Raw genomic sequence first — 19,664 nt, 5'->3', positions numbered from 1 at the left:
CCGGGTTTATACGTTATCACTAGGCCAGCAGTTTTCCAATGTTTTTCTCAGTTATTCCAAAGTAAGAAATACATTTTACACTGTGATCCTATACACTCCTGCATGTATAATCCCAACCCACTAAAGAGTCCCCACCAGCAATCTGGAAAACACCGTAGTAGGCATCCAAAGGTCATAATGTTGAACTCTCAAAGAAGACCTTGTCCTCACTTTTACCCTGAACTTAGAAAATGTGCTTCCAGTTTTTCAGTTATTAAAAGCAAATCCTATTCTGTACCAATACTTAAAATGACAAAGTATTTAAAAGTAAAAGTAAAATCTGGAAAAAATTCTTTATCAGCTAATCACCTAATACTTAGATAGTGGCGCTCAAATGGGGGAGACACAGAAGCTCCCATGAGAGCAATTTTACCTCCCATTTGGCAGTGTCTGGAGATATTTTTGGTTGTCTGTCACAACTGAGGGGGTGGGCTGATACTGGCATCCGGTGGGCGGAAGCCAGGAATGCTGCTACACATCCTACACTGCGCACAGGACAGCCCCCAGAACAAAGAACGATCGATCTTAAACTCAATAGTACTGGGGCTGAGAAGGCTGACCTAGAGCAAAGGCCAGGACATCTCAGAAGATCTGCGGGAGTTCCTGGGCAGGTTTCGTTTGGCCTGAAGGATATGCTGTTCTGTCCACTGAAGGTACCACCTAAGGAATACTTTCCTCCCATGGTCAGCAATTATACTAAGGAGTTTAAGTCTCACTTCCCAATTTTTTTTTTAAGATTTTATTTACTTATTTGACAGAGATAGAGACAGCCAGCGAGAGAGGGAACACAGCTTGGGGGGTGGGAGAGGAAGAAGCAGGCTTCCAGCGGAGGAGCCTGATGTGGGGCTCGATCCCAGACCACTGGGATCACGTCCTGAGCCAAAGGCAGACGCTTAACGACTGAGTCACCCAGGCGCCCCATCACTTCCCAATTTTTAAAACAAGTAAATGGAAGTTAAAGGAAAGAAAATGTCCTTTTTATTAGTCTTACAGTCCTGGAATAATTTTTTTTCTGGGTCAAGAGTTCTTAAAATTAGGGTCTGAAAAAGGGTGCTAATAGGGTCAGGAGTAAGTCTCCAAATTTTCTGCTTAGCTTTGGATCCTGGAAAGAATAATGACCTGTGACCAGGCAACAACACCTACTGTTATTCATTTTCACAAGGCAGAATTGACAAATACAGTATAACTACGACAGGAAAAACAACTTTCACGATGGTTATCCTAGGACCAACCCATGAGCCCTCACCAGTAACTCCCACATCACCAAATCTTTCTCCTTCTCCAACTCCATCACCACCACCATCACTGTCACCTTCTCCTCCTCCTCTAGATGGTCTCCACCAAAGTATAACTAACCATAAAGGACAGGAGCCTGTTAATGTAATTTTTGAATTTCAGTTTTTATTCAGTGGAGAAGAAACACTGGAATTTGATCTTACTGCTCCTTTGCTCGCCTGCCGATTTATCTAGGGGATTACTCATAGAACATGTGTTCATTTCCTCCTAAGAGTCTAAGGTCAGATGTGTTAAGCCAGATACAAATTTTGGTATTTTTCCAAGAAAATAATTTTTTTTAAACTACTTATCCTTAGAGAAAACAGAACATTAAACATTTAAATAACAATGAATTAATACAACAAAGAACATATTCTTATTTTAGGCTGCTCTAAGCTTCAAATTAAGTGTTTGTTTTTTTAATAAATACATACTGGTGATACTGATTACCTGTGACCCTTCAGCCACCCCATTTTAGTCATATTACTAATACGTAATATAAATTATCTTAATGATTGAACTGTATTACTATAAACACTGCGTGACTTCTAAAAATACTTCAACAATACCAAACACAAATGTACAAATATGCCACAAATGTAGAGCAATGTAACTTTCATTACAATCATTATAAACTCTGAACAGTTTATATTTTTGCAGTGAGCTTTCAAGGATTTTTTTTTTATCACTGTCAACAGGTGAGTCTGACTATACTTCCCCTAAGTGTCATTTCTGTCACATCTTATAATGCATCTGTGAGATCTTAGAATAAATCAACTGGGGGAAAAAGGCATTTAGAGTAGAAAAGCACTCAAAGGAATAACTTGCAAGAATTAACTAATACATCCTATTTCATCAGGCTACAATGAAGATCTTTATTTTTTTAATATTCTTTTAAAGATTTTATTTATTTATTTGACAGAGAGAGACAGTGAGAGAGGGAACACAAGTAGGGGGAGTGGGAGAGGGAGAAGCAGGCTTCCCACCAAGCCAGGAGCCCAAGGTGGGGCTCGATCCCAGCACTCTGGGATCATGACCTAACCTGAAGGCAGATGCTTAAGGACTGAGCCACCCAGGCTCATAGTAGTTAAGTCAATGAGCTCTGGAGTCACAGAATGAATTTAAATGCCCTATATCCACCATCACTGTGACCTTCAGAAAGCTATTTATTGCTGCTAATCCTCAGCTTTGTAAAATGGGTTACCAACAATTCAAACACACAGGGTAAAAATTAAATGAGATATTCTATGAAAACACCTAGTATTGAGGGCCTAACCTACATATAATAATGTGCTCAATAAACACTCTTTGAGGGTCCTAGTACAGTCCTAAAACACCAGAAAAGCTTTTGTCTGTCATATGTATATACGGGGCATTTGGCCACAATCTAAAGTAACAGAACAACGTTTCAATGGAAATTTACATCAGCTTTAAAGTTTCAAGTGCAGTGTCTTGTGAAAAGTATAAATCTATGAGAAAGTAATTCTCACTCATCTTCTCCCTGATGACCTCTACTTTCTTCAGTAACTCTCTCAGGAGCACAACCTGGACTTTATTTTTTGCCATTGTTAGAAACTCTCCCATCCACCTGTGAAAACTCAAAAACTTGAAAGTCTCACTCTGTTGGTCAGTCTCCTGACCTTTCAGCTCTCTTAAACCCACATAACTTTCTGAGAACTTGACTTCTCTCTTTTCTCCTCATCTGTTAATCTTGTCCTGGCCTCATGTCTTTCCCTACCCAGCCTGGATCTCACATCCAGTATTAACTATCTCTTCCTAATACCTTTACTTCCTAGCCACTGTGTCCTTCCTGAGTATCTGCCTGCTAAACCCTCAATTATGGATCATGTGATCTCTCTTTGCTAAGGGGCTGAGCACTACTAAGAAGAAAAAAAAAAAATCACAAAGTCCAGGGGGATAGGTGTCATTAGAGTTATGGGTTCCAGTCTCCGATGGGCACTCAAAGCCACTCAGTATTCTCTTATTCAGTGGTTCTCAGATTTAGTTAACATTACAATAACCTAAGGGCTAACTAAAGGTTTTCAGATCCCCCTCTCTATCTCCACAGATTCTAATAAATATGTCAGAAAAAATATTACACTTGGAAATTGGTTAAGAAAGAAAGAAAGAAAGAAAGAAAGAAAGAAAGAAAGAAAGAAAGAGCGAACAGCACATCTTTTAAATGTGACAGAATCCAAAAGCTGCCTAAGGATTTTAGGGCAAAATAGTTAGTTGGATTTACTATTTATCACTGCTTAATAGTCCCAGTTTTTGTTACATGTTAACGTATAGATTGTTGTCTGATAGAAATGCAGATCATTTCTGTACAGTTGAAAAGATAATCCCAAAGGTTACTGTTTATGACCCTATTGGTCCATTAACCAGATTTGGCCATCTAATCTAGCAATCATATCCTAAGATTATAAACACCTAGTTTCTCAAATATTCTCTGGACATGATTTAACATCTTACTGGTTTCCTCATTAATGAATGGATTGAATAAAATCTTTGACATGTGTTCATTTTATATTTGCAAGGCAGGTATAATTTTGCCTCTTTTGCAAATTATAATCAGTAAAATAGCTCTACAGTACAGCCTAGATTTTGCACTTCAACAAATCATAAACACTAACAATAAGAACAACAAAATACCACAAAAAACTCTTTCTACCAGTGTCCCCCGATATCTACCATCTTCTTGCTCACTTTCCCTTTCTTTCACAGAGAAATTTCTTCTACTCTCCATAATTGACATCTTCTTTGCCTCCTGTTCTAAGTTTCACGGCACTGCACTTCAGCTTCCAAACTGCTACAGGTTGGATTTTGTCCCTTCCAAAAAGATATGTTTAAGTCCTAATTTCTGGTGCCAATGCATATAACCTTATCTGAAAACAAGGTCTTAGTAGATGTCATCAAGTTAAAATGAGGTCATACTGGGCTAAGGCAGACCCTAATCCAATGACTGGACTCCTTATAAAAAGAGGAAAATCTGGACAGAGATAGACACAGCAAGGACACTATGTTACAGAGGCAGAGGTTGGAATGACGCAAAGAACTCTGAAGATTACAACTGCCAGAAGCTAGGAAGAGGCAAGGAAATATCCTCCCCCAGCATCTTCCGACAGAGAGTATGGCCCTGCTGATACCCCAATTTCAGAATTCTAGCCTCCAGAACTGTAAGACAGTAAAGTTCTATCATTTTAAGCCACCTAAATTTGTGGTAATTTGTTATGGCAGCCCTAGGACATGCAGACCTACCTCACCAATGAAACTATTCACTAAAGCAGCCAGTTTCCAAGCTGCCAAAAGTCCATGGATACTTTTCCATCCTTATCATTTGTGACCTTTCCATATTATCTGGCTTTGCTGACCCTTCCTTCCCTCCCATCTTTCTTCCTTCCTTTCTTCGTATCTTACCTCCCTCCTTCTTAAAATTCTTCTTCCCTGGCTCAGTTCTTTGAACTAACTGCAACTTCACAAGCGTCTTTGTGGACTGCTGATGCTGCTCTTCAGTCTTCTCCCATTCTGTGTATTCTACCAGGGATATCTCCCTCCTCTGACTTCTGTTACCACGAAGTCTCCAACCTTTCTCCTAATCCTCAAACCTGTATCTACTTCCATATTAATCACCTCTGCTCATACTGATTCACCCACTCAACAAAAATGTACTGACTACCCAAACAGATTTGATCCCAGCCTTCAATTCTACAAAGAGAGGTGAGTTCTATATTTTAAAACAGTAAGAGTGTTAAGGAGATATCCTTGGTCGATATGCCTAATATTTAAATCCAGGTGTGTCTGACTCCAAAGTCTCTGTACTTTCACAGTCCATCAAAGAAAGTATGAAATAGTGAAGACAAAGAAAGTGCTCAGGTTTTTCAAAGTAAACACAAGCCAAAACCAAAAAGGGAAAAACCTGACAGTTTAAATGATACTTGCAGTAGAGCAGAGACCAGGCTGCAAGGAAATCAGCATTTAACAAGTATTCGCTGTGCGCCAGACACTAAGAAAAAGTACAGCACAGATGTAGTCTACTTGTTAGAAAGTTCATCCCTGAAAAAGGCAGATATAAGGTACCTGGAAAGCAAACAGCTGAGAAGAAAGATGCACAAGAGCCAGTGGTATTTTGAGCATGACTCCAGCTACAGAGTAAAACATGCCATTCAAGTTTGAATTATACTGAAATATAACTTACATTCCCTGATGAAGCAGTGTTCTGGACAAGTGGAAGAGATGGTTTCGGCAAGAAGGAAAGGAGGCAGGAGGCAGTTCTGTGCAGGGATGCGAAGCAGGGCAGGAGTTCAGCTCTACAAAGTGGGGCAGTTGCAACACTCCTGCTGAGCAGTAAGCCCCACTGGAGATCTGATTAGTCTTGCTTGTGGTAGATCTAGTCACAACGGCCACATGACTTTCTCCAGTAACCTTAAGCTATCCAGAATCAGAGAAGACAGAGTGGACTGGCACATGAGCCACATCTGGGATCTGTCAAGGACAAGGGGAAGAGCATCAAAGAGCTGAGGGACCTGGGAGGCTGGGATGAGACAGTGAACCTAGAGGTAGACAAATGGACCGGGTGAAGGCAGAGGAACCTAAGGATGATGTCTTGCTAATACTTCAGGTACAAACTCCTGTCTGCCCCCCAGTGGAAAGTCCTCCAGAATCTTTTCCACTTTCCATCTTTCCTCCACTGACTTTTCTAGCCTTCATTTCTCATTACCTTCCTCTGACACCAGATTACTGAAACTACCTGAACATTCTCCAGGAATAGGGGGTAGTGAAAGAAGAAGGAGGCAGGCAACTACTAGAACCACAACTGGGGGGACTCTGGCAATGCAAGAGGTGACCACTCAAATCAGAGTTTGAAAGACAGGGCAAAGGAGCGCAAAAAACTTGCTGACACTGACTTAGGCTGTTAACTGTTCTTAAAGATGACCTATCTGACAACATGGGCACAGTGGTGTTTTCTAAGAAGTAACCATGGCCATGTGCAGAGTTCTAGTGGAAAGACTCCTCTCACCAAGGGAGCAAAGAAGTCTAGCTCCCAGACAGAGGGCAGCTGGGAAACACTAGGCGGAATGTGAGGCCCTGAGCAAATAGGTAGCAAGGTTCAAGAGGGGGCTCCACTCTCAACAGACTGAGAAGCCCAGGCTCGGACTGTTAACTGTGGGGAGGAGACAACCGACAACAGCATGAAGGGTGTGCAGACGCCCAGAGACTAACATCAAATCATGTAGCTGGAGCGGCAGACGCACTCCAGAAATGGATTCTTCTTATTTTTTGAATGACAGACATCATGATAAGTATTAGAAATAAGAAAATGAGTATGACGTTCTGGCAGGACAAATAAATATCTTACATTCAGTGCGATTAATGAATGAAAATAAGTAACTGAAAAGTCCTGTCTGGAGATGAGTGTGTGGTGATGGTTAAAGAACTCTTCTCAGGGATAATACCCAAGAAAGGTTTTGAAGGAAGGTGAGGAGTTTACCAAGCGAAGAAAGAAAGAAAGAGCCCCCCTTTCTAAGTAGAGAAAATAGCATATGTAAAGTCACTATAGGGAACAAGGCAAAACAACAAACAAACAAAGCCATGAAATTATACTTAAGAGCAATAAAAAGTAGCTCAGGCTTACACATGAACTACAGATAAAAGTTAAGGGACGCTGGTATGAGATTAAGCTAGAGTGGAAGGGAGAGACCAGACTGTGACAAAATCACAGGGATAATACGCAGAGGAGTTAGGACTGTCTCGTACAGGTGATCAAGAGGCTGCCAGCCACACTGCTCCAGGAAGGCAGAACCCCGGTGCTTAAGAGCCACGGCGAGCAGTAACCAACCAGCCAATATCTGCCCCCAATTATTAGGCAGGAACAAGGCATGGGACTCAAGAAGGAAGCAGGAAGCCAGGATCAGAGGCTCAGAGTCTTGCTACTCATTGCACCAAGACAGGCTTTTACACTCCCATGCTTTCCCGACTCCTTGCTGTTCTGTTGTTGTGATCTTCACTTCTCAAGGTGGACTATGAACCTACCAGTCCTTCAAAGCTCACTCCGTTAAAACCACTTTATCAGCAAGGCTTCTCCTACTTCCTTCGGCACTGTAGGCTCTTCTTCCCTTCAAACCCACAGCAATATGCAACCTCCCTGGCTTATTTTTATATATAATTCAACTTAAAGACAATTTTTCCCCAACTAGACTGTAGGTTCTCTGAAGACAATTACAAAGTTTTACTCTTCTCCTAAATGTCTCAGGACTGTACTGACATGTGTGCACACATGCGTGGGAGCTCAGAGTTGGTACTGCTTCATGCTGCAAGTGCTTAATGAGAGGATGATAAGGAGTACCAATATCTTTTCTTTGATCAACCAAGCAATTCAGTTTTGACTGCACACTGCCACGCACCCAACTCAACAAAAGCCCTGCAAGAAACTTGGTCCACTCTCAGAAAGCAGTTAAGGGAGCCTGCACCTTGGGGGTCTTCCCCATAATTCAAGTAGCTAATCAACATTTTTCTTCCAACTACGTATGCTTCGGAGTGCAGGCTGATCTAATAGGTAATGTTTTAGCAGACTTTTAAGATCACCCAATTATCCCATCTGCTTTAGCGGACACTGGCATTCATTAAATATTCGTTTATTTGAATGTCTGTATTTTCTGTCCTCATGGATTACACTGATTTAATCCACATAATGATCTGGGAAATTAGCATTACGTAGGTTTTCTAAGCTAATATTTCGAATTGAAATACCTTCTTAAAGATCACACCCTAAATAAAGAATTTAATCAAATGGACTAAAGAAAATACTGTAATAGCAATTCTGAACAATAATTACTTCATAACGTCTTGTGATGAATTTTTACATTTTGAATTTTTTGTATTTTTAAGTGTTTGCGTGTCTTAAATTAGCCTACACAATACACAATTAATTTTAACACAATGTCTACAGAACATAACACAACACGATTAAAATTACAACGATGTAAGATTATTACATAGGTGTGTGAATGTGGAACAGGAAAAAGCATAAAAATCATAATAGATTGGAGGTAGAACTGTGGATAATTATCAATTAAGTTTTTGGTTCTGAACAACTATAATTATCTGTATTTAAAAAATAAAGTGGAAAGGCCATGGTAAGGTTGTTACAAAGTAAACTGAATCCATGAACCACACAAGAAAAACTGCCAAGTTGTCTCACTTCATATTTCAACAATCACATTTCACTATATGAAGCTTTTCCTGATCCTATTAATTTTATATCATTCCACATCCTTCCAACTAATCAAAGAAGTTCAAATAGAAACTATTTGCATGCATTCAATTAATGCCCAATACTACCACCTGAGCTTTCACATCCTAGGTTCATTTTGTAAAGTATAATCCTAAACTTAAAACCGCCTCTATATGACTGTAGTCTTTCCTCATCTTACTATAATCTCATGATTTCTTTTTAGAAATTAATTCATTTGTCACTTTCACGGCAGCACTGGTACTTTCACTTATACTGAGTTCACCATCTTGAGGGGTTTTTTTGCTTGTTTGTTTTTATGTTGGTCTTCCAGAATGAAGCTCAGCTATTTCAACAGAATTATTAACCATCTCCAGTGGGAAATATTTTCGCTTTGCCTATCACATTGCGAAATCTACCTAAAATCAATGACCTCTAATTTTCCAATAATTATATTGACCAATTTTTCATTTTCAAGTTTAAAAATGTGGATTTTAAACCTAATCATTAGCACGTGTGGAATTTATGTTGTATTTCTCATTTTCACTGGGCAAAATCAATCAGAAATATAGCAGGAAAAGGACGCTTTGATTTTTGCCTCTGAACAAAACTACACATAAGAGGCCTAATGTTTTATCGGGCCAAGAAAAGACAAGGGAAAATTCTAAATTAACCTAATGTCGACATTAGAAATAATTACAAATGTTCACTGAGGGAGATGTGTTCATTTCTGACAATACAAATATTGTTGAAAAACTATTTACTTGCATCACAACCATACAAAGACATTACTTGACAGAAAACAATTTTTTCCCCACACGGTAGTTATGACATCACTGTGAAATTGAATGATTAAGAATGAACTTGACTTGTTTCATAGATTAGCAAATAAAAATCAATACCTTCACAAATATTTCATATTAATAGGCATAAACAAGTCAGTCTTAATAAATTGTAAAAATTAATTCCCCGATATTTTACCACATTCAAATAATCATCTAACCCAGAAGGTAGCCAAGCCCTCCCGGACATGAACTAGGAAGCTGAGCTCCTGAGGGGACACAAATTTCTAGTCAAAATGTAAATCAGGGACACAGAACCATTCATAGTACACTCTCAACTTCCTATTAAATACATTTATTACAGTAGCAAATATGTAATCAGCATGATAAATTTCACCAATTTAAGTTTTTCAGACATGTTACAGAAAACAATGCTTTCAACAATAAAAAGATTTTGAAGATGAACTCAACATCAAACTTAGAACTTAAAAATACAAAAATATAAGCTTTATCTAAAACACCAGCATAGCACAATTAAATGTGAAGAAATACAATCTATTTATAAGTAAACGAAATAATATTGGTTAAAATACATCCCTGCTATGAAAGGCTGACAAATTTCCAAACCAATGATAAAATTTTATTCTGAGCCAAATGACAAGAAAAATCACTCTGTCAGCAGAAAATCTGCTCGGGAATAGCTATGTATACAGCATTACAGCTGACCCTTGAACAACGCAGGGGTTAAGGGTGCTGACTTCCCCGTGCATAGTTAAAAATCCATCTATAACATGAGACTCCCCCAAAACTTTACTAGCTTACTGCCGACCAGAAGCGTGACCAGTCTTGCAGATAACATAAACAGTCAATTAACACGTATTCTGTACGTTACTGGTATTATATACTGTATTCTTTTAATAATATCTTTTTCAATGTTTTTAAAATATTTCTAGGCTATGCAGTTCCTCTGTGAATTTTTTCAAATTGTTGCAAATCTCAAAAAAATTTCTGATATATTTATTGGGGAAAAAAATCAGCACATACAAATGGATCTGCACAGTTCAAACCTGTGCTGATCGAGGGTCAACTGTAATTGGAATAAGAGTAACATCTTCTACTTCAAAATGATGTCCGAAAGATTTTTTAAAATTCCTGAAGCACGGTTCTCCTTCAAAATATACATTAAACACATTTCTACCTAGACTGGCTAAAGAAAGAAAAATCTAAGTATCACAAAACATTTTTTCACTGCTTATATTTTGACTGTATGTTAACTGCAAAAAATTTGGAAAAGCATACAGAAATTACCCACAACTCTACCGCCAAAAGACTACTACTATTTTATTATTTCTTTTCAGTCTTCTCCCTAAGATTTCTTAGAGTAAAAACTCCAGTTTGTCACTTAACACAATATGTAGACATTCCCATTATTAAAAATTCTATAGGTGTTTTAAAACACTGCTTCCCATTTTGAAATTAGACTTCTTTTCAGCTTATGTGAGGGAATACCGGTGGACCCCGAAACAGGTCTGTTGGATTAGTTAAGACTGGCTTAAAAGCACTTTCACCACAAACTGCATCAGGGTCCTTTGAGTAAAAAATGTAATTTTTAAAAATTAGGGAATTGAAATTTCACACAATTCCTGAGTTTCCAATGATATATACCTAACTCGTTCTTCATCAACTTCATAAACTCAAAATTAATAATGATAATCACCTTTAGCTATATTATGCTTTTCCATTTACAACACTCCTATGTACTATCATTTCATTTTTGTTAGGCTATGAAATAGGTATGTATTCTCTTATCACTGATGTAGAAAACTGAGGTACAAAGAAATTACCCAATTTTACCCAATCACAAAATTTAATCAACTTAAAAGAACTAGAGATCAGAGGTCTTTTAAATTACCACCATCATTTCTATTTGGGTTAATCTACACTGTTTATATAAGACATCACTGGGAAAGAGAAACATTATTTGTTAAAATGCTGTGCTAAAAACTGAAATTACACCTTGAAAGAAAATAAGGTAATGTTGTATTAGTTAATTAGGCCAGGTTCGAGAAATTCTGAATATTAAGGCAACTGCCTCATGTGGGGAGACATACAACTGATTCTATACTATTCAAAGATTTTTTTAAAAAACATGATATAAACACTCTCAGTCTAGAAATAAGCAAAACAGAGTATTCTGCTTATGCAGTTACATTCCTTTCTGTATCAAGGTACCTTATTTTTTTGTGTCTCAGCTCTCTTATGTTTGAAACGGGATAAAACTATCTCAGCTGGGCGTGGTGAGGATTAACTGACTTAATACACGTGTATCACTTAGAACTGTGCCTGCCACAAAGTAAGTCCCAATTAGTGCTGGCCTTATGTAAGCCTTCTTGTTGTTTTTTGTTTCTCCTACTAGAAGGAAAATACAAGCATACACTCTAAAACTTCAGTGGGGGGAAGGATTTCACACTTTATTAAGTGCTGATGTTTAAGAATTTATTTAAGAAGAGGATCTAACTAAAAACCTAAATGCTGAGCATCTAAAGTTACACTATGTAGAAATGTGCCTAGAGCTAAAAGAGGTCAGTTTACCAAATATATTTTTCTTTATTGTTAGATTATACTTCCAAATGCCTGTCAAAGTTTCAGCATCTTCATGATGACAGGCTTATAGCCATGATTCCACACTTTACTGAAATCCACATGAGAGCAACATTTCAGCTGGACTTAAACATGGAGATCAACTTAAAATAAAAATCTTCCCAGCAATAAGTAACAATCCAACCCATATCCTTCTCATTGCAATAAAGAAGAAAATGCAATGGAAAAAATGTGTTCAATAACTGATGCCAAACTGATTCAAAAATTGCGGTTCAATGCCTGAAAATAGTACTAAAGGGCGGAGGAGAAATCAGCCCTGCATTCTCTTTCCATTATGATGATTATTCAATAAACAGTTTTGCTCAATTCTGAAATAGGTATTTCAAGGACTGTGGATGGAAAAAAGTTTTGTCACTTTCTGGAAGGGCTTACCCTTTTAACTCGGAATGCTCCATCTGGGAACACAGCATGTTGCTTTGGGTCAGACCGTCTGACCCAGGCAATCCAGACCACCAATAGGAATAATATAGTAAGGCATCATAAAGCGCATGTCCTGAATCTAAGACTCAAAGCTAACCAGAATCAATGTCATTCCGTTTTGAACCCGAGCACTTTCACAAAAGACGATAATTATCGCCACTTGCCTTTAATTGGTTTAAGATGCTATTAATTATCTTGCCTTTCTACTCTGGCCATCAGTGTAGCCTAACTTTAGGGGTCACACCTCCCAAACTTCTCTTTTTCCTCCCAAAGATTTTCCCCAGAAGAATCCAACACCAAAAAGGAGGCCTTCATAGCAGGCTCTCACTTCTCTCTTTTCAGACAAACCAAAGGCCTTGTCAAAAAGTAAAGCCGCGCCAACTTGGGGGACAACAGGCAGAGCCCACCTTTGCAACTCAACCCACCGAGTGCAGGGCCAGGTCTGGCCAGGCACCGGGGCGCACCGCACCTCCCCCGCACATCTGCAGATTCAGGTCACGTCCCGGAGACCCGGCATCCCCGAGGCTCCCCCTGCGCCCCCGCCGCCCCAGGGACTCCGCGCGTCGCGCACACCCCGGGGACCACTCACCTTGCTGGGCTCCGGCGTCCTCTAGCAGCAGGACCAGGATAAGTAGGAGCAGGAGGAACAGAGGCATGGGGAAGGAGGAGGAGGAGTTGGAGGGGGGAGGGAGAGGGCGGGAGAGGGGGAGCGCGGCCCGGGCGGGGGCGGCGGCCGCGGCCCGGACTCGAAGACCGTGAGGGCTGCGCCCGGCTCTCACCACCGCCCGGCTCCCCATCGCGGTGGCCGGCAGTCCGCCTGCATAGTGCGAGCGCCCTGGGCGAGGAGGCAGCGGCTCCGGCGGGAGAGCTCGGCAGCGCGCGCTACGCCCCGCGCCAGGACCCTCTCTGCCCCTTGGTCCGCTTTCGCCTCCTCGGCTTTGGTTCTTTTCCTCCGCTCCCTGTCCCGAGACCCCAGACCAGAGCGCAGGGAAAGGGAGGGAAGGAAGTGGGGTACTCGAACCGCTGAGGGCGGCTGCGGAGGAGCTTGGGGGACGCGCCTCCCACACCGCGTTCCTCCACACAACCCCGGCTCGCAGCACACGCCCGGGGCTCCTGCTAGCTGGCAGGCAGGCGAGCCGCCCGCTCCCTCGCGCTCCCTCTGGCGCGCACTGACCACGCCTCCTCGGCCCTTCACGGCCAATCCGCAGTTGGCTCCGGTCCGTCTCCCTCAGCGCCTTCCAATCAACACGCTCTCTCCTCGGTCGGCCCGTTAGCTCCCCGGCCCACTCCTTGAGCTCAACCGCCCCTCATCTCTCTCCTCCAATCCCCTGCAGCTTTAGGAAAGCGTCCCACCCGCCTCTCCCAATCCGGGTTCCGCCCCCAAGCTCGGGCCCCCGGCAGCCCCGCCCGGCCCGCGCGCCTGTTATTGTTGGGACCTCAGCCCAAGCAGATCTCGCTGAGGCGGCCGCTTGCTCTGGTCAATGACTTCCGGGACTTCCCCCATCCCGCGCGCCTTGCTCCTCAGGCCCAGCCTGTTCATTGCTCCACCCCTGCCACACATCAGGCCACTTGAAGGGGTGGGAAACCAGGATCCTCGATGGTTTTAGCTGGGAGCTGAGGCTAAGAAACCTTTTACAAAAAAAGCAGAGCGTGTTTTTTTAAATTAAAACTACAGCCAGTTGTTACAGCAACTCCGAGTTAAAAAAATACAGTGTTCAATTTTTAAAAATATGTATTTCTTGTTTCCTTCGCCTTTTACTATATTTACTCTCTTGGCGGAACAAAAAAAAAACATATAACAAGATCCATGCCTCCAAAGCAGTTAATACCTAACATCCTAACATTCATTCAGCCATTCTACCAAGAGTTGTTGACCACCTGCTATCTGTTTGCAAACCTTATGCTGAGACTTGGAGGATTTACAGCCATAATACCGAAATCTTTCCAGCATCTAGTGTTGGTACAGAGATGGAAATGCATCATGAAAGAGTGCAACAAATGCTAATTAGAGTCACGAGCAATTCGATGGCGACATTAAGTAAATGGAGGGACAAAAACAACTGGTTTTTGGGAAAGGGGAATCCACAGGGCTAGGCAGTGATTGGTTTTAGGAGAAAGGTGCCATCCTGGATGTTTTTCATATGGGCCCCCAAGAAGAGGATGGTATCATTAACAAATACAGAAAACTGGAAAGGTGGATCAGGTTCGGTAGGCAAATTAATTTTGGACATACTAAATTTGAATTGCTCACCCAGCAGTGAGTATTTGAAGTTGTATAACAGGCAGGTGGACGTTTTGTTCTAAAGCTCAGGTTGAGGTGTGCCTTGAAGTCATGGGTAAGAGTAATAAATGGATGTGATATTCAAAACCATGGAAAGGACTGGTATCTTCAAATGAAAAGCTAAGAGTTGGAAAGGACTCTGGAGGTCATCTTGTTCAACTCTATTATAAACCCCTCATGCATTAAACTCTTCCAGCAAATGTATTCAATAAGCACTTTTTTTATTTTTAATGATTTTATTTATTTGTTTGACAGAGAGAACACAAGTAGGAAGAATGGTAGGCAGAGAACTAGGGAGAAGCAGGCTCCTCGCTGAGCAGGGAGCCCAATGCAGGGCTCTATCCCAGGACCCTGGGATCGTGACCTGAGCCGAACCACCCAGGCGCCCCTATTAAATAAGCATTTATTGGATGTCTGTCAGATCCTACTATGTTATAGGACTGATGTAGGCAGTGGACGTAAGTTCAACAGGAGGAGCCTACATTCTGTGGGGGAGGTGAACAAAATTATTGCTGTCAGTGCCATTTTGGAGGTATAGACTAGTGGCACAATACCACAGTGGAAGGTGCTCAAGGAACCCTTTATGGTGAGTATGAAAGTCCAGCTGAGTCTTAAATAAAAAGACAAAGTGAGGAAGGTAATCTGAAGCTACAGGCAAAGTAGGCTGGCTCACAGGTGCCACGGTCAATCGGTCAATCGTGTTGAGGGAGCTCAGTGGGGTTAACTACTGCTGTTTTAATAGGAGGAACTGAAAACTAGTCTGGAAAAGTTGATAGGGGCAAGATCTAAGACAGGCTAAGGAGTCAGGATTTTATTTTTATAACACTGAGAAACAGCTAAAGGGCTCTAAGAAAGAGTGGCATTATCAATTTTTTTTAAAGATTTTATTTATTCATTTGAGAGAGAGAGAGAGAGACAGCCAACGAGAGAGGGAACACAAGCAGGGGGAGTGGGAGAGGAAGAAGCAGGCTGACATTATCAAATTTTTATTTCAGAAAACTCAGCCAGGCAGAAGGGTGATGAATAGATTAGAGAGAAAGCAAGACTGGAATCCTGGAAGAGTTCACCTGGAGACTAGTCCAGTGACTTGTGCAGTTAAAGGCAGTGACCATGAACCCGAACTGCAGGGGCAGTGGGCTTGGACAGGGAAGACTGACATGAAGGATATTTGTGAATGCAGTGACTGGTTAGATGTGGGGAATAAGGCAGAGTCAAGGAAGATGCTCAGGTTTCTGGTAGAAAGCACTGCCTTTCACACAGCAAGGGAACATGCTAAGGGGAACTGGCCTGGTTGGATGTGGAAGTAGGAGATAAGATCATGAGTTCGGTATTGGCCATGTCAAACGTGTGCTAACATGGCAAGCACTCAGTCACATCCTAAGACTTATAGTAATAGTCTCTCTGAGTCAGCCCATCTTGTTTGTTGGACAAGTCCTTTCATAGGGCACCGAATGGTGACTTTAAGGCCACAGAAGCGGAGACAGAGCAAGGTATTCTGTTGACTACATAGAACTGCATCAGAGGCAGAGGATCCACCTGTGAACCCTCAGCGTTCTAGAAGCCTTGCTGGAACAGGCAAAACCTGGCCTAGAGTCCCCTCCATGCCTTGATAACACAGCATGAAAAGATGCCCACTATAAATACCTAAAGTAAGAGGTAGCAGTACTTACATTTTTTCATCCCTGTTTTACTGACTGTCTGGTATTTTAAAGGGGGATTAAAAGTGGAGAATAGAGTAGTGAAGAGCTCCTGAATGAGGTCAATGGAAGGAAAGGGCGGAAGGAGGAAGGGGCAAATTGGAGTTGTATTTAAAGAGGTGAAATCAGATGTTCTCGGTGACGGATACTGACAATTTCTGTATTTCTGTTTCAGCTTCCTGGGTTTTGCTTTGGCACTATAGAGTATGGAACTCTGGCTAGAGAGCGTCTCTGGAGATCCTGCTGCCATATGTATAAGGAGTTATAACGCAGATGTGGGAGATGGTTGGTGCTATTTCTGTCACTATTCTTTCCCCACTTCTGAGCATTGTCACTCTACTGAGCTGCAAAAACAATGATGAGATGCTCTGTGATGATGAAAATCTCCTTGTGGGACCGCAGGCCGATGTAATATAACAGGCATTCATTTCTAGGACAGTGCCTGGATAGAGCAGAATTATAGTTTACATTACCTTTCTCACTCCCTGCGTGCTGCTCTAGCCAACTTAGACATCTTCCTTACCTCTGGGACTTGGGTATGTTTGGGGGTTAACATCTGCAGAGGCAGTAAGAACAATACTTGTCCAGGATCATTTTACCCACATGACTCAGATGGCTGGGCAAGGTAGGAACTGGGGATTCTAGTCAGGACCCAGAATGGATAGGTCTGGAGGAGGCCATCATCATAACAGTTAGAGGCTTTCAGACGCTCAAGTGCTTCCACAAGGCAAGTCCAGGTCCCAGCTCCTTCTTACAGAGTTTCAAACAGAAATGGGTTTTAGAGTTTCCCTTAGGGACAAGCCCAACATAGAAAACACAACTTGAGCGGTGTCTTCATTGCACACCAGTTTACTGACATGTGCTAGGACTTGTGGCAGCCATGGTCATCTGCATTCACTGGTAAATAAATTAATGCTTTGGATGAAGTCTCTGGGGAAGACTAGGGCTTCAGGAAAGGAACACATGGGACAGTAATATATGAAATACCAGGAAATTACAATGTGTATTGTTTGGATATATTTGTTTGTTGCTCCATGTTAAGAAATTTAAAAATAAATATAGAGTCTTTTTAAAAAATTTTTTTATTTATTTGTTTGTCAGAGAGAGCACAAGCAGACAGAGCAGCTGGCAGAGGGAGAAGCAGGCTCCCCACTGAACAAGGAGCCCAATGTGGGACATGATCCCAGGACCCTGGGATCATGACCTGAGCCAAAGGCAAGACACTTAAGCAACTGAGCCACCCAGGCATCCCTAAATATAGAGTCTTAACCTAAATTTTAATTCACCAGAACTTGTTCCCCTTTTGTCTTCTCCCTCTTGGTCTTTCTTTTTTTTTTTCCTTTCTTTTCTTTCTTTCTTTCTTTCTTTCTTTCTTTCTTTCTTTCTTTCTTTCTTTCTTCTCTTAATCAATAATGACTGGAGGAATACAGAAAATAGAATTGATCTATAGAGTAAATGAAAATATGGAAAGAATGGTTACAGCCTGCTATTTCTGCTTTCAAATGAATCTCAGCTCAGCCACTGCTAAGGAAATGAGAATGAAGGGAAAGAACCCAGGGGCTTCTGTTCGTACAGAAACATCTGGGTTTTAATGGTATGATACAGTAAGAATCATTGGCACCATCATTGCTATTAAATGTCTGTTAGGCATTAATAAAACAGAAGAGACTCATTTAATATGGCATTTATACTGGAAACCTTGGGATGATGGTATGTAATGAATCACCGGTGGGCTTTATCAGTGAGTGTGTATTTTTGGCAGGATCACAGAAAGGGAACAAACGAGAATTTACTTTTGTGATCTTCCAGTGGGATAGAAGAGAGAGAAGAATGTGGCAGTTCTGGGGAAATATTTTAAACTTCAAAGACCAGAGCCCTCAGATCTAGTTACTGTTCTCACAGGGGCATTTTCTCTGTCCTGTTGACTGTTTGGACAAATGTTTGCAACCAAGATTGTTGCTGAATGTCTGAATTCGGCTGAGGAGACATTCTTCCTTTTCATCAACAGAAGTGGTTTGAATACATTTTTTTTCTTTATCTTGTAGCTTCTCTCAGTCATTTCATTCAAGTCTAACTCTCAGGTTTATTATTCACATTTTCTTAACATTTGTAAACTACTTAGGTAGTACAGCAAATTTAGGACTGAAGTGTTAGGAACCTAGTTTATTATAGGAGATATTTAATTTCTGCTAGTGGATAATGGCTAAATACTTTTTTCTTGGCATTTTCATCAACATGACTGACTTTGATCATTTGCCCTTCGCCTTTCTCTCCACTATAACCATCTCTCTCTTTCTCTTTCTACTCCTCACTCCCACCAACACCCCCTCGGCTTTTCTAGTAACATAAAAACTCAACCAACTCATTCTCTTGTGAATCACAACAAGAAGGCTTCAGCTTGGTATTTTATCCCTAATGGAGGCTGCAAAATATTTTAGTAAAATCATGTGAAAACTGCCCTCCATAACATCAGCATCATGCCTAGAAATGAAAGAATTATTCATGAATGGTAACAGAAAACTAGAAAAATGAATAGGGAACATACCAGAGTATCTGAGATAATATGATTTAGGTGTGTAGTAGCTGTGTGCCTCCCCTGCTATACGCCTGCATTCTTCCCTGTGGGACCTTTGCTGGCAACACAGTAGAAAATTAAATACACAGAGCTGAAGTGCTATTTGGCTTCTGAAAAATTGAGTTGCTTCATGAGATCATGGAAACAGCTCTGGACCAGACTCTTGTGTCCACCTTCCTTTTGAAAGTGCTCTATGACCTCCAGCAAGGCTCCTAACCTCTCTAGGCCTCAATTGCCTTATTTATGGACCTTACAATAGGTTCAAAGTTTGACGATTCTTCCAAATTCTCATTATCCACAGCTTGCTTTCATCTCACAGCCAAATTCTAAGTCCTCAATGGCAAAATAGCTACCTAATGTAGGAAGGAAACACCAGCTGATGACTGCAGAATTCTTCCCTAGAAGACCAGGAGGGAAGGGTGAGTTTAGTTTGGAAAATAACCCTCATGCCCTCTAACCCTGGCCTGGTGATGCCTTTATGAACTGGGGCTGGATGAAGAGCCCCAGTTCTGTTCAGTGAAAGAAGCAAACAGGACCTTGGAGTGGGGAGGGTAAACTTATCAGCAAGGAGATAGCAAGGTCAGAGGACATAAAGCTGGTTGTGAGGTGGTGGGAAGCTGGAGCTCAGAAGTGAAAAACAGTAAAAATTCCCTAGTGGTTAGAATGCAAAGGTGTTTTGAAAGATAGAGATACCTAAGAAAAAATT

At 41.3% G+C, this 19,664-nt stretch overlaps 1 protein-coding gene across 6 annotated transcripts in view; it reads right to left on the bottom strand.

Moving 5' to 3' along the window:
- Positions 1 to 19,664, bottom strand: part of DCBLD2 (discoidin, CUB and LCCL domain containing 2) — a 688,558-nt gene that overhangs the window by 66,582 nt on the left and 602,312 nt on the right. The window contains exon 1 of one of the 6 annotated variants that reach the window (XM_026491850.4): positions 12,995 to 13,565. The exons of 4 other annotated variants lie outside the window; for them this stretch is intronic. In XM_026491850.4, coding sequence (XP_026347635.2) covers positions 12,995 to 13,202 — 208 coding nt within the window. In that variant the 5' untranslated portion in view covers positions 13,203 to 13,565. Of the gene's footprint in view, positions 1 to 5,509; positions 8,023 to 12,994; positions 13,566 to 19,664 lie in introns of those variants that run through there. One more of the 6 variants, XM_057306593.1, reaches the window with a different exon arrangement.

This window comes from Ursus arctos, unplaced genomic scaffold, assembly GCF_023065955.2.
Source record: "Ursus arctos isolate Adak ecotype North America unplaced genomic scaffold, UrsArc2.0 scaffold_4, whole genome shotgun sequence".
Lineage (NCBI taxonomy): Eukaryota > Metazoa > Chordata > Mammalia > Carnivora > Ursidae > Ursus > Ursus arctos.
The sequence above is the reverse complement of the archived record's forward strand: the minus strand, read 5'-3'. Positions and strand labels throughout refer to the sequence as shown.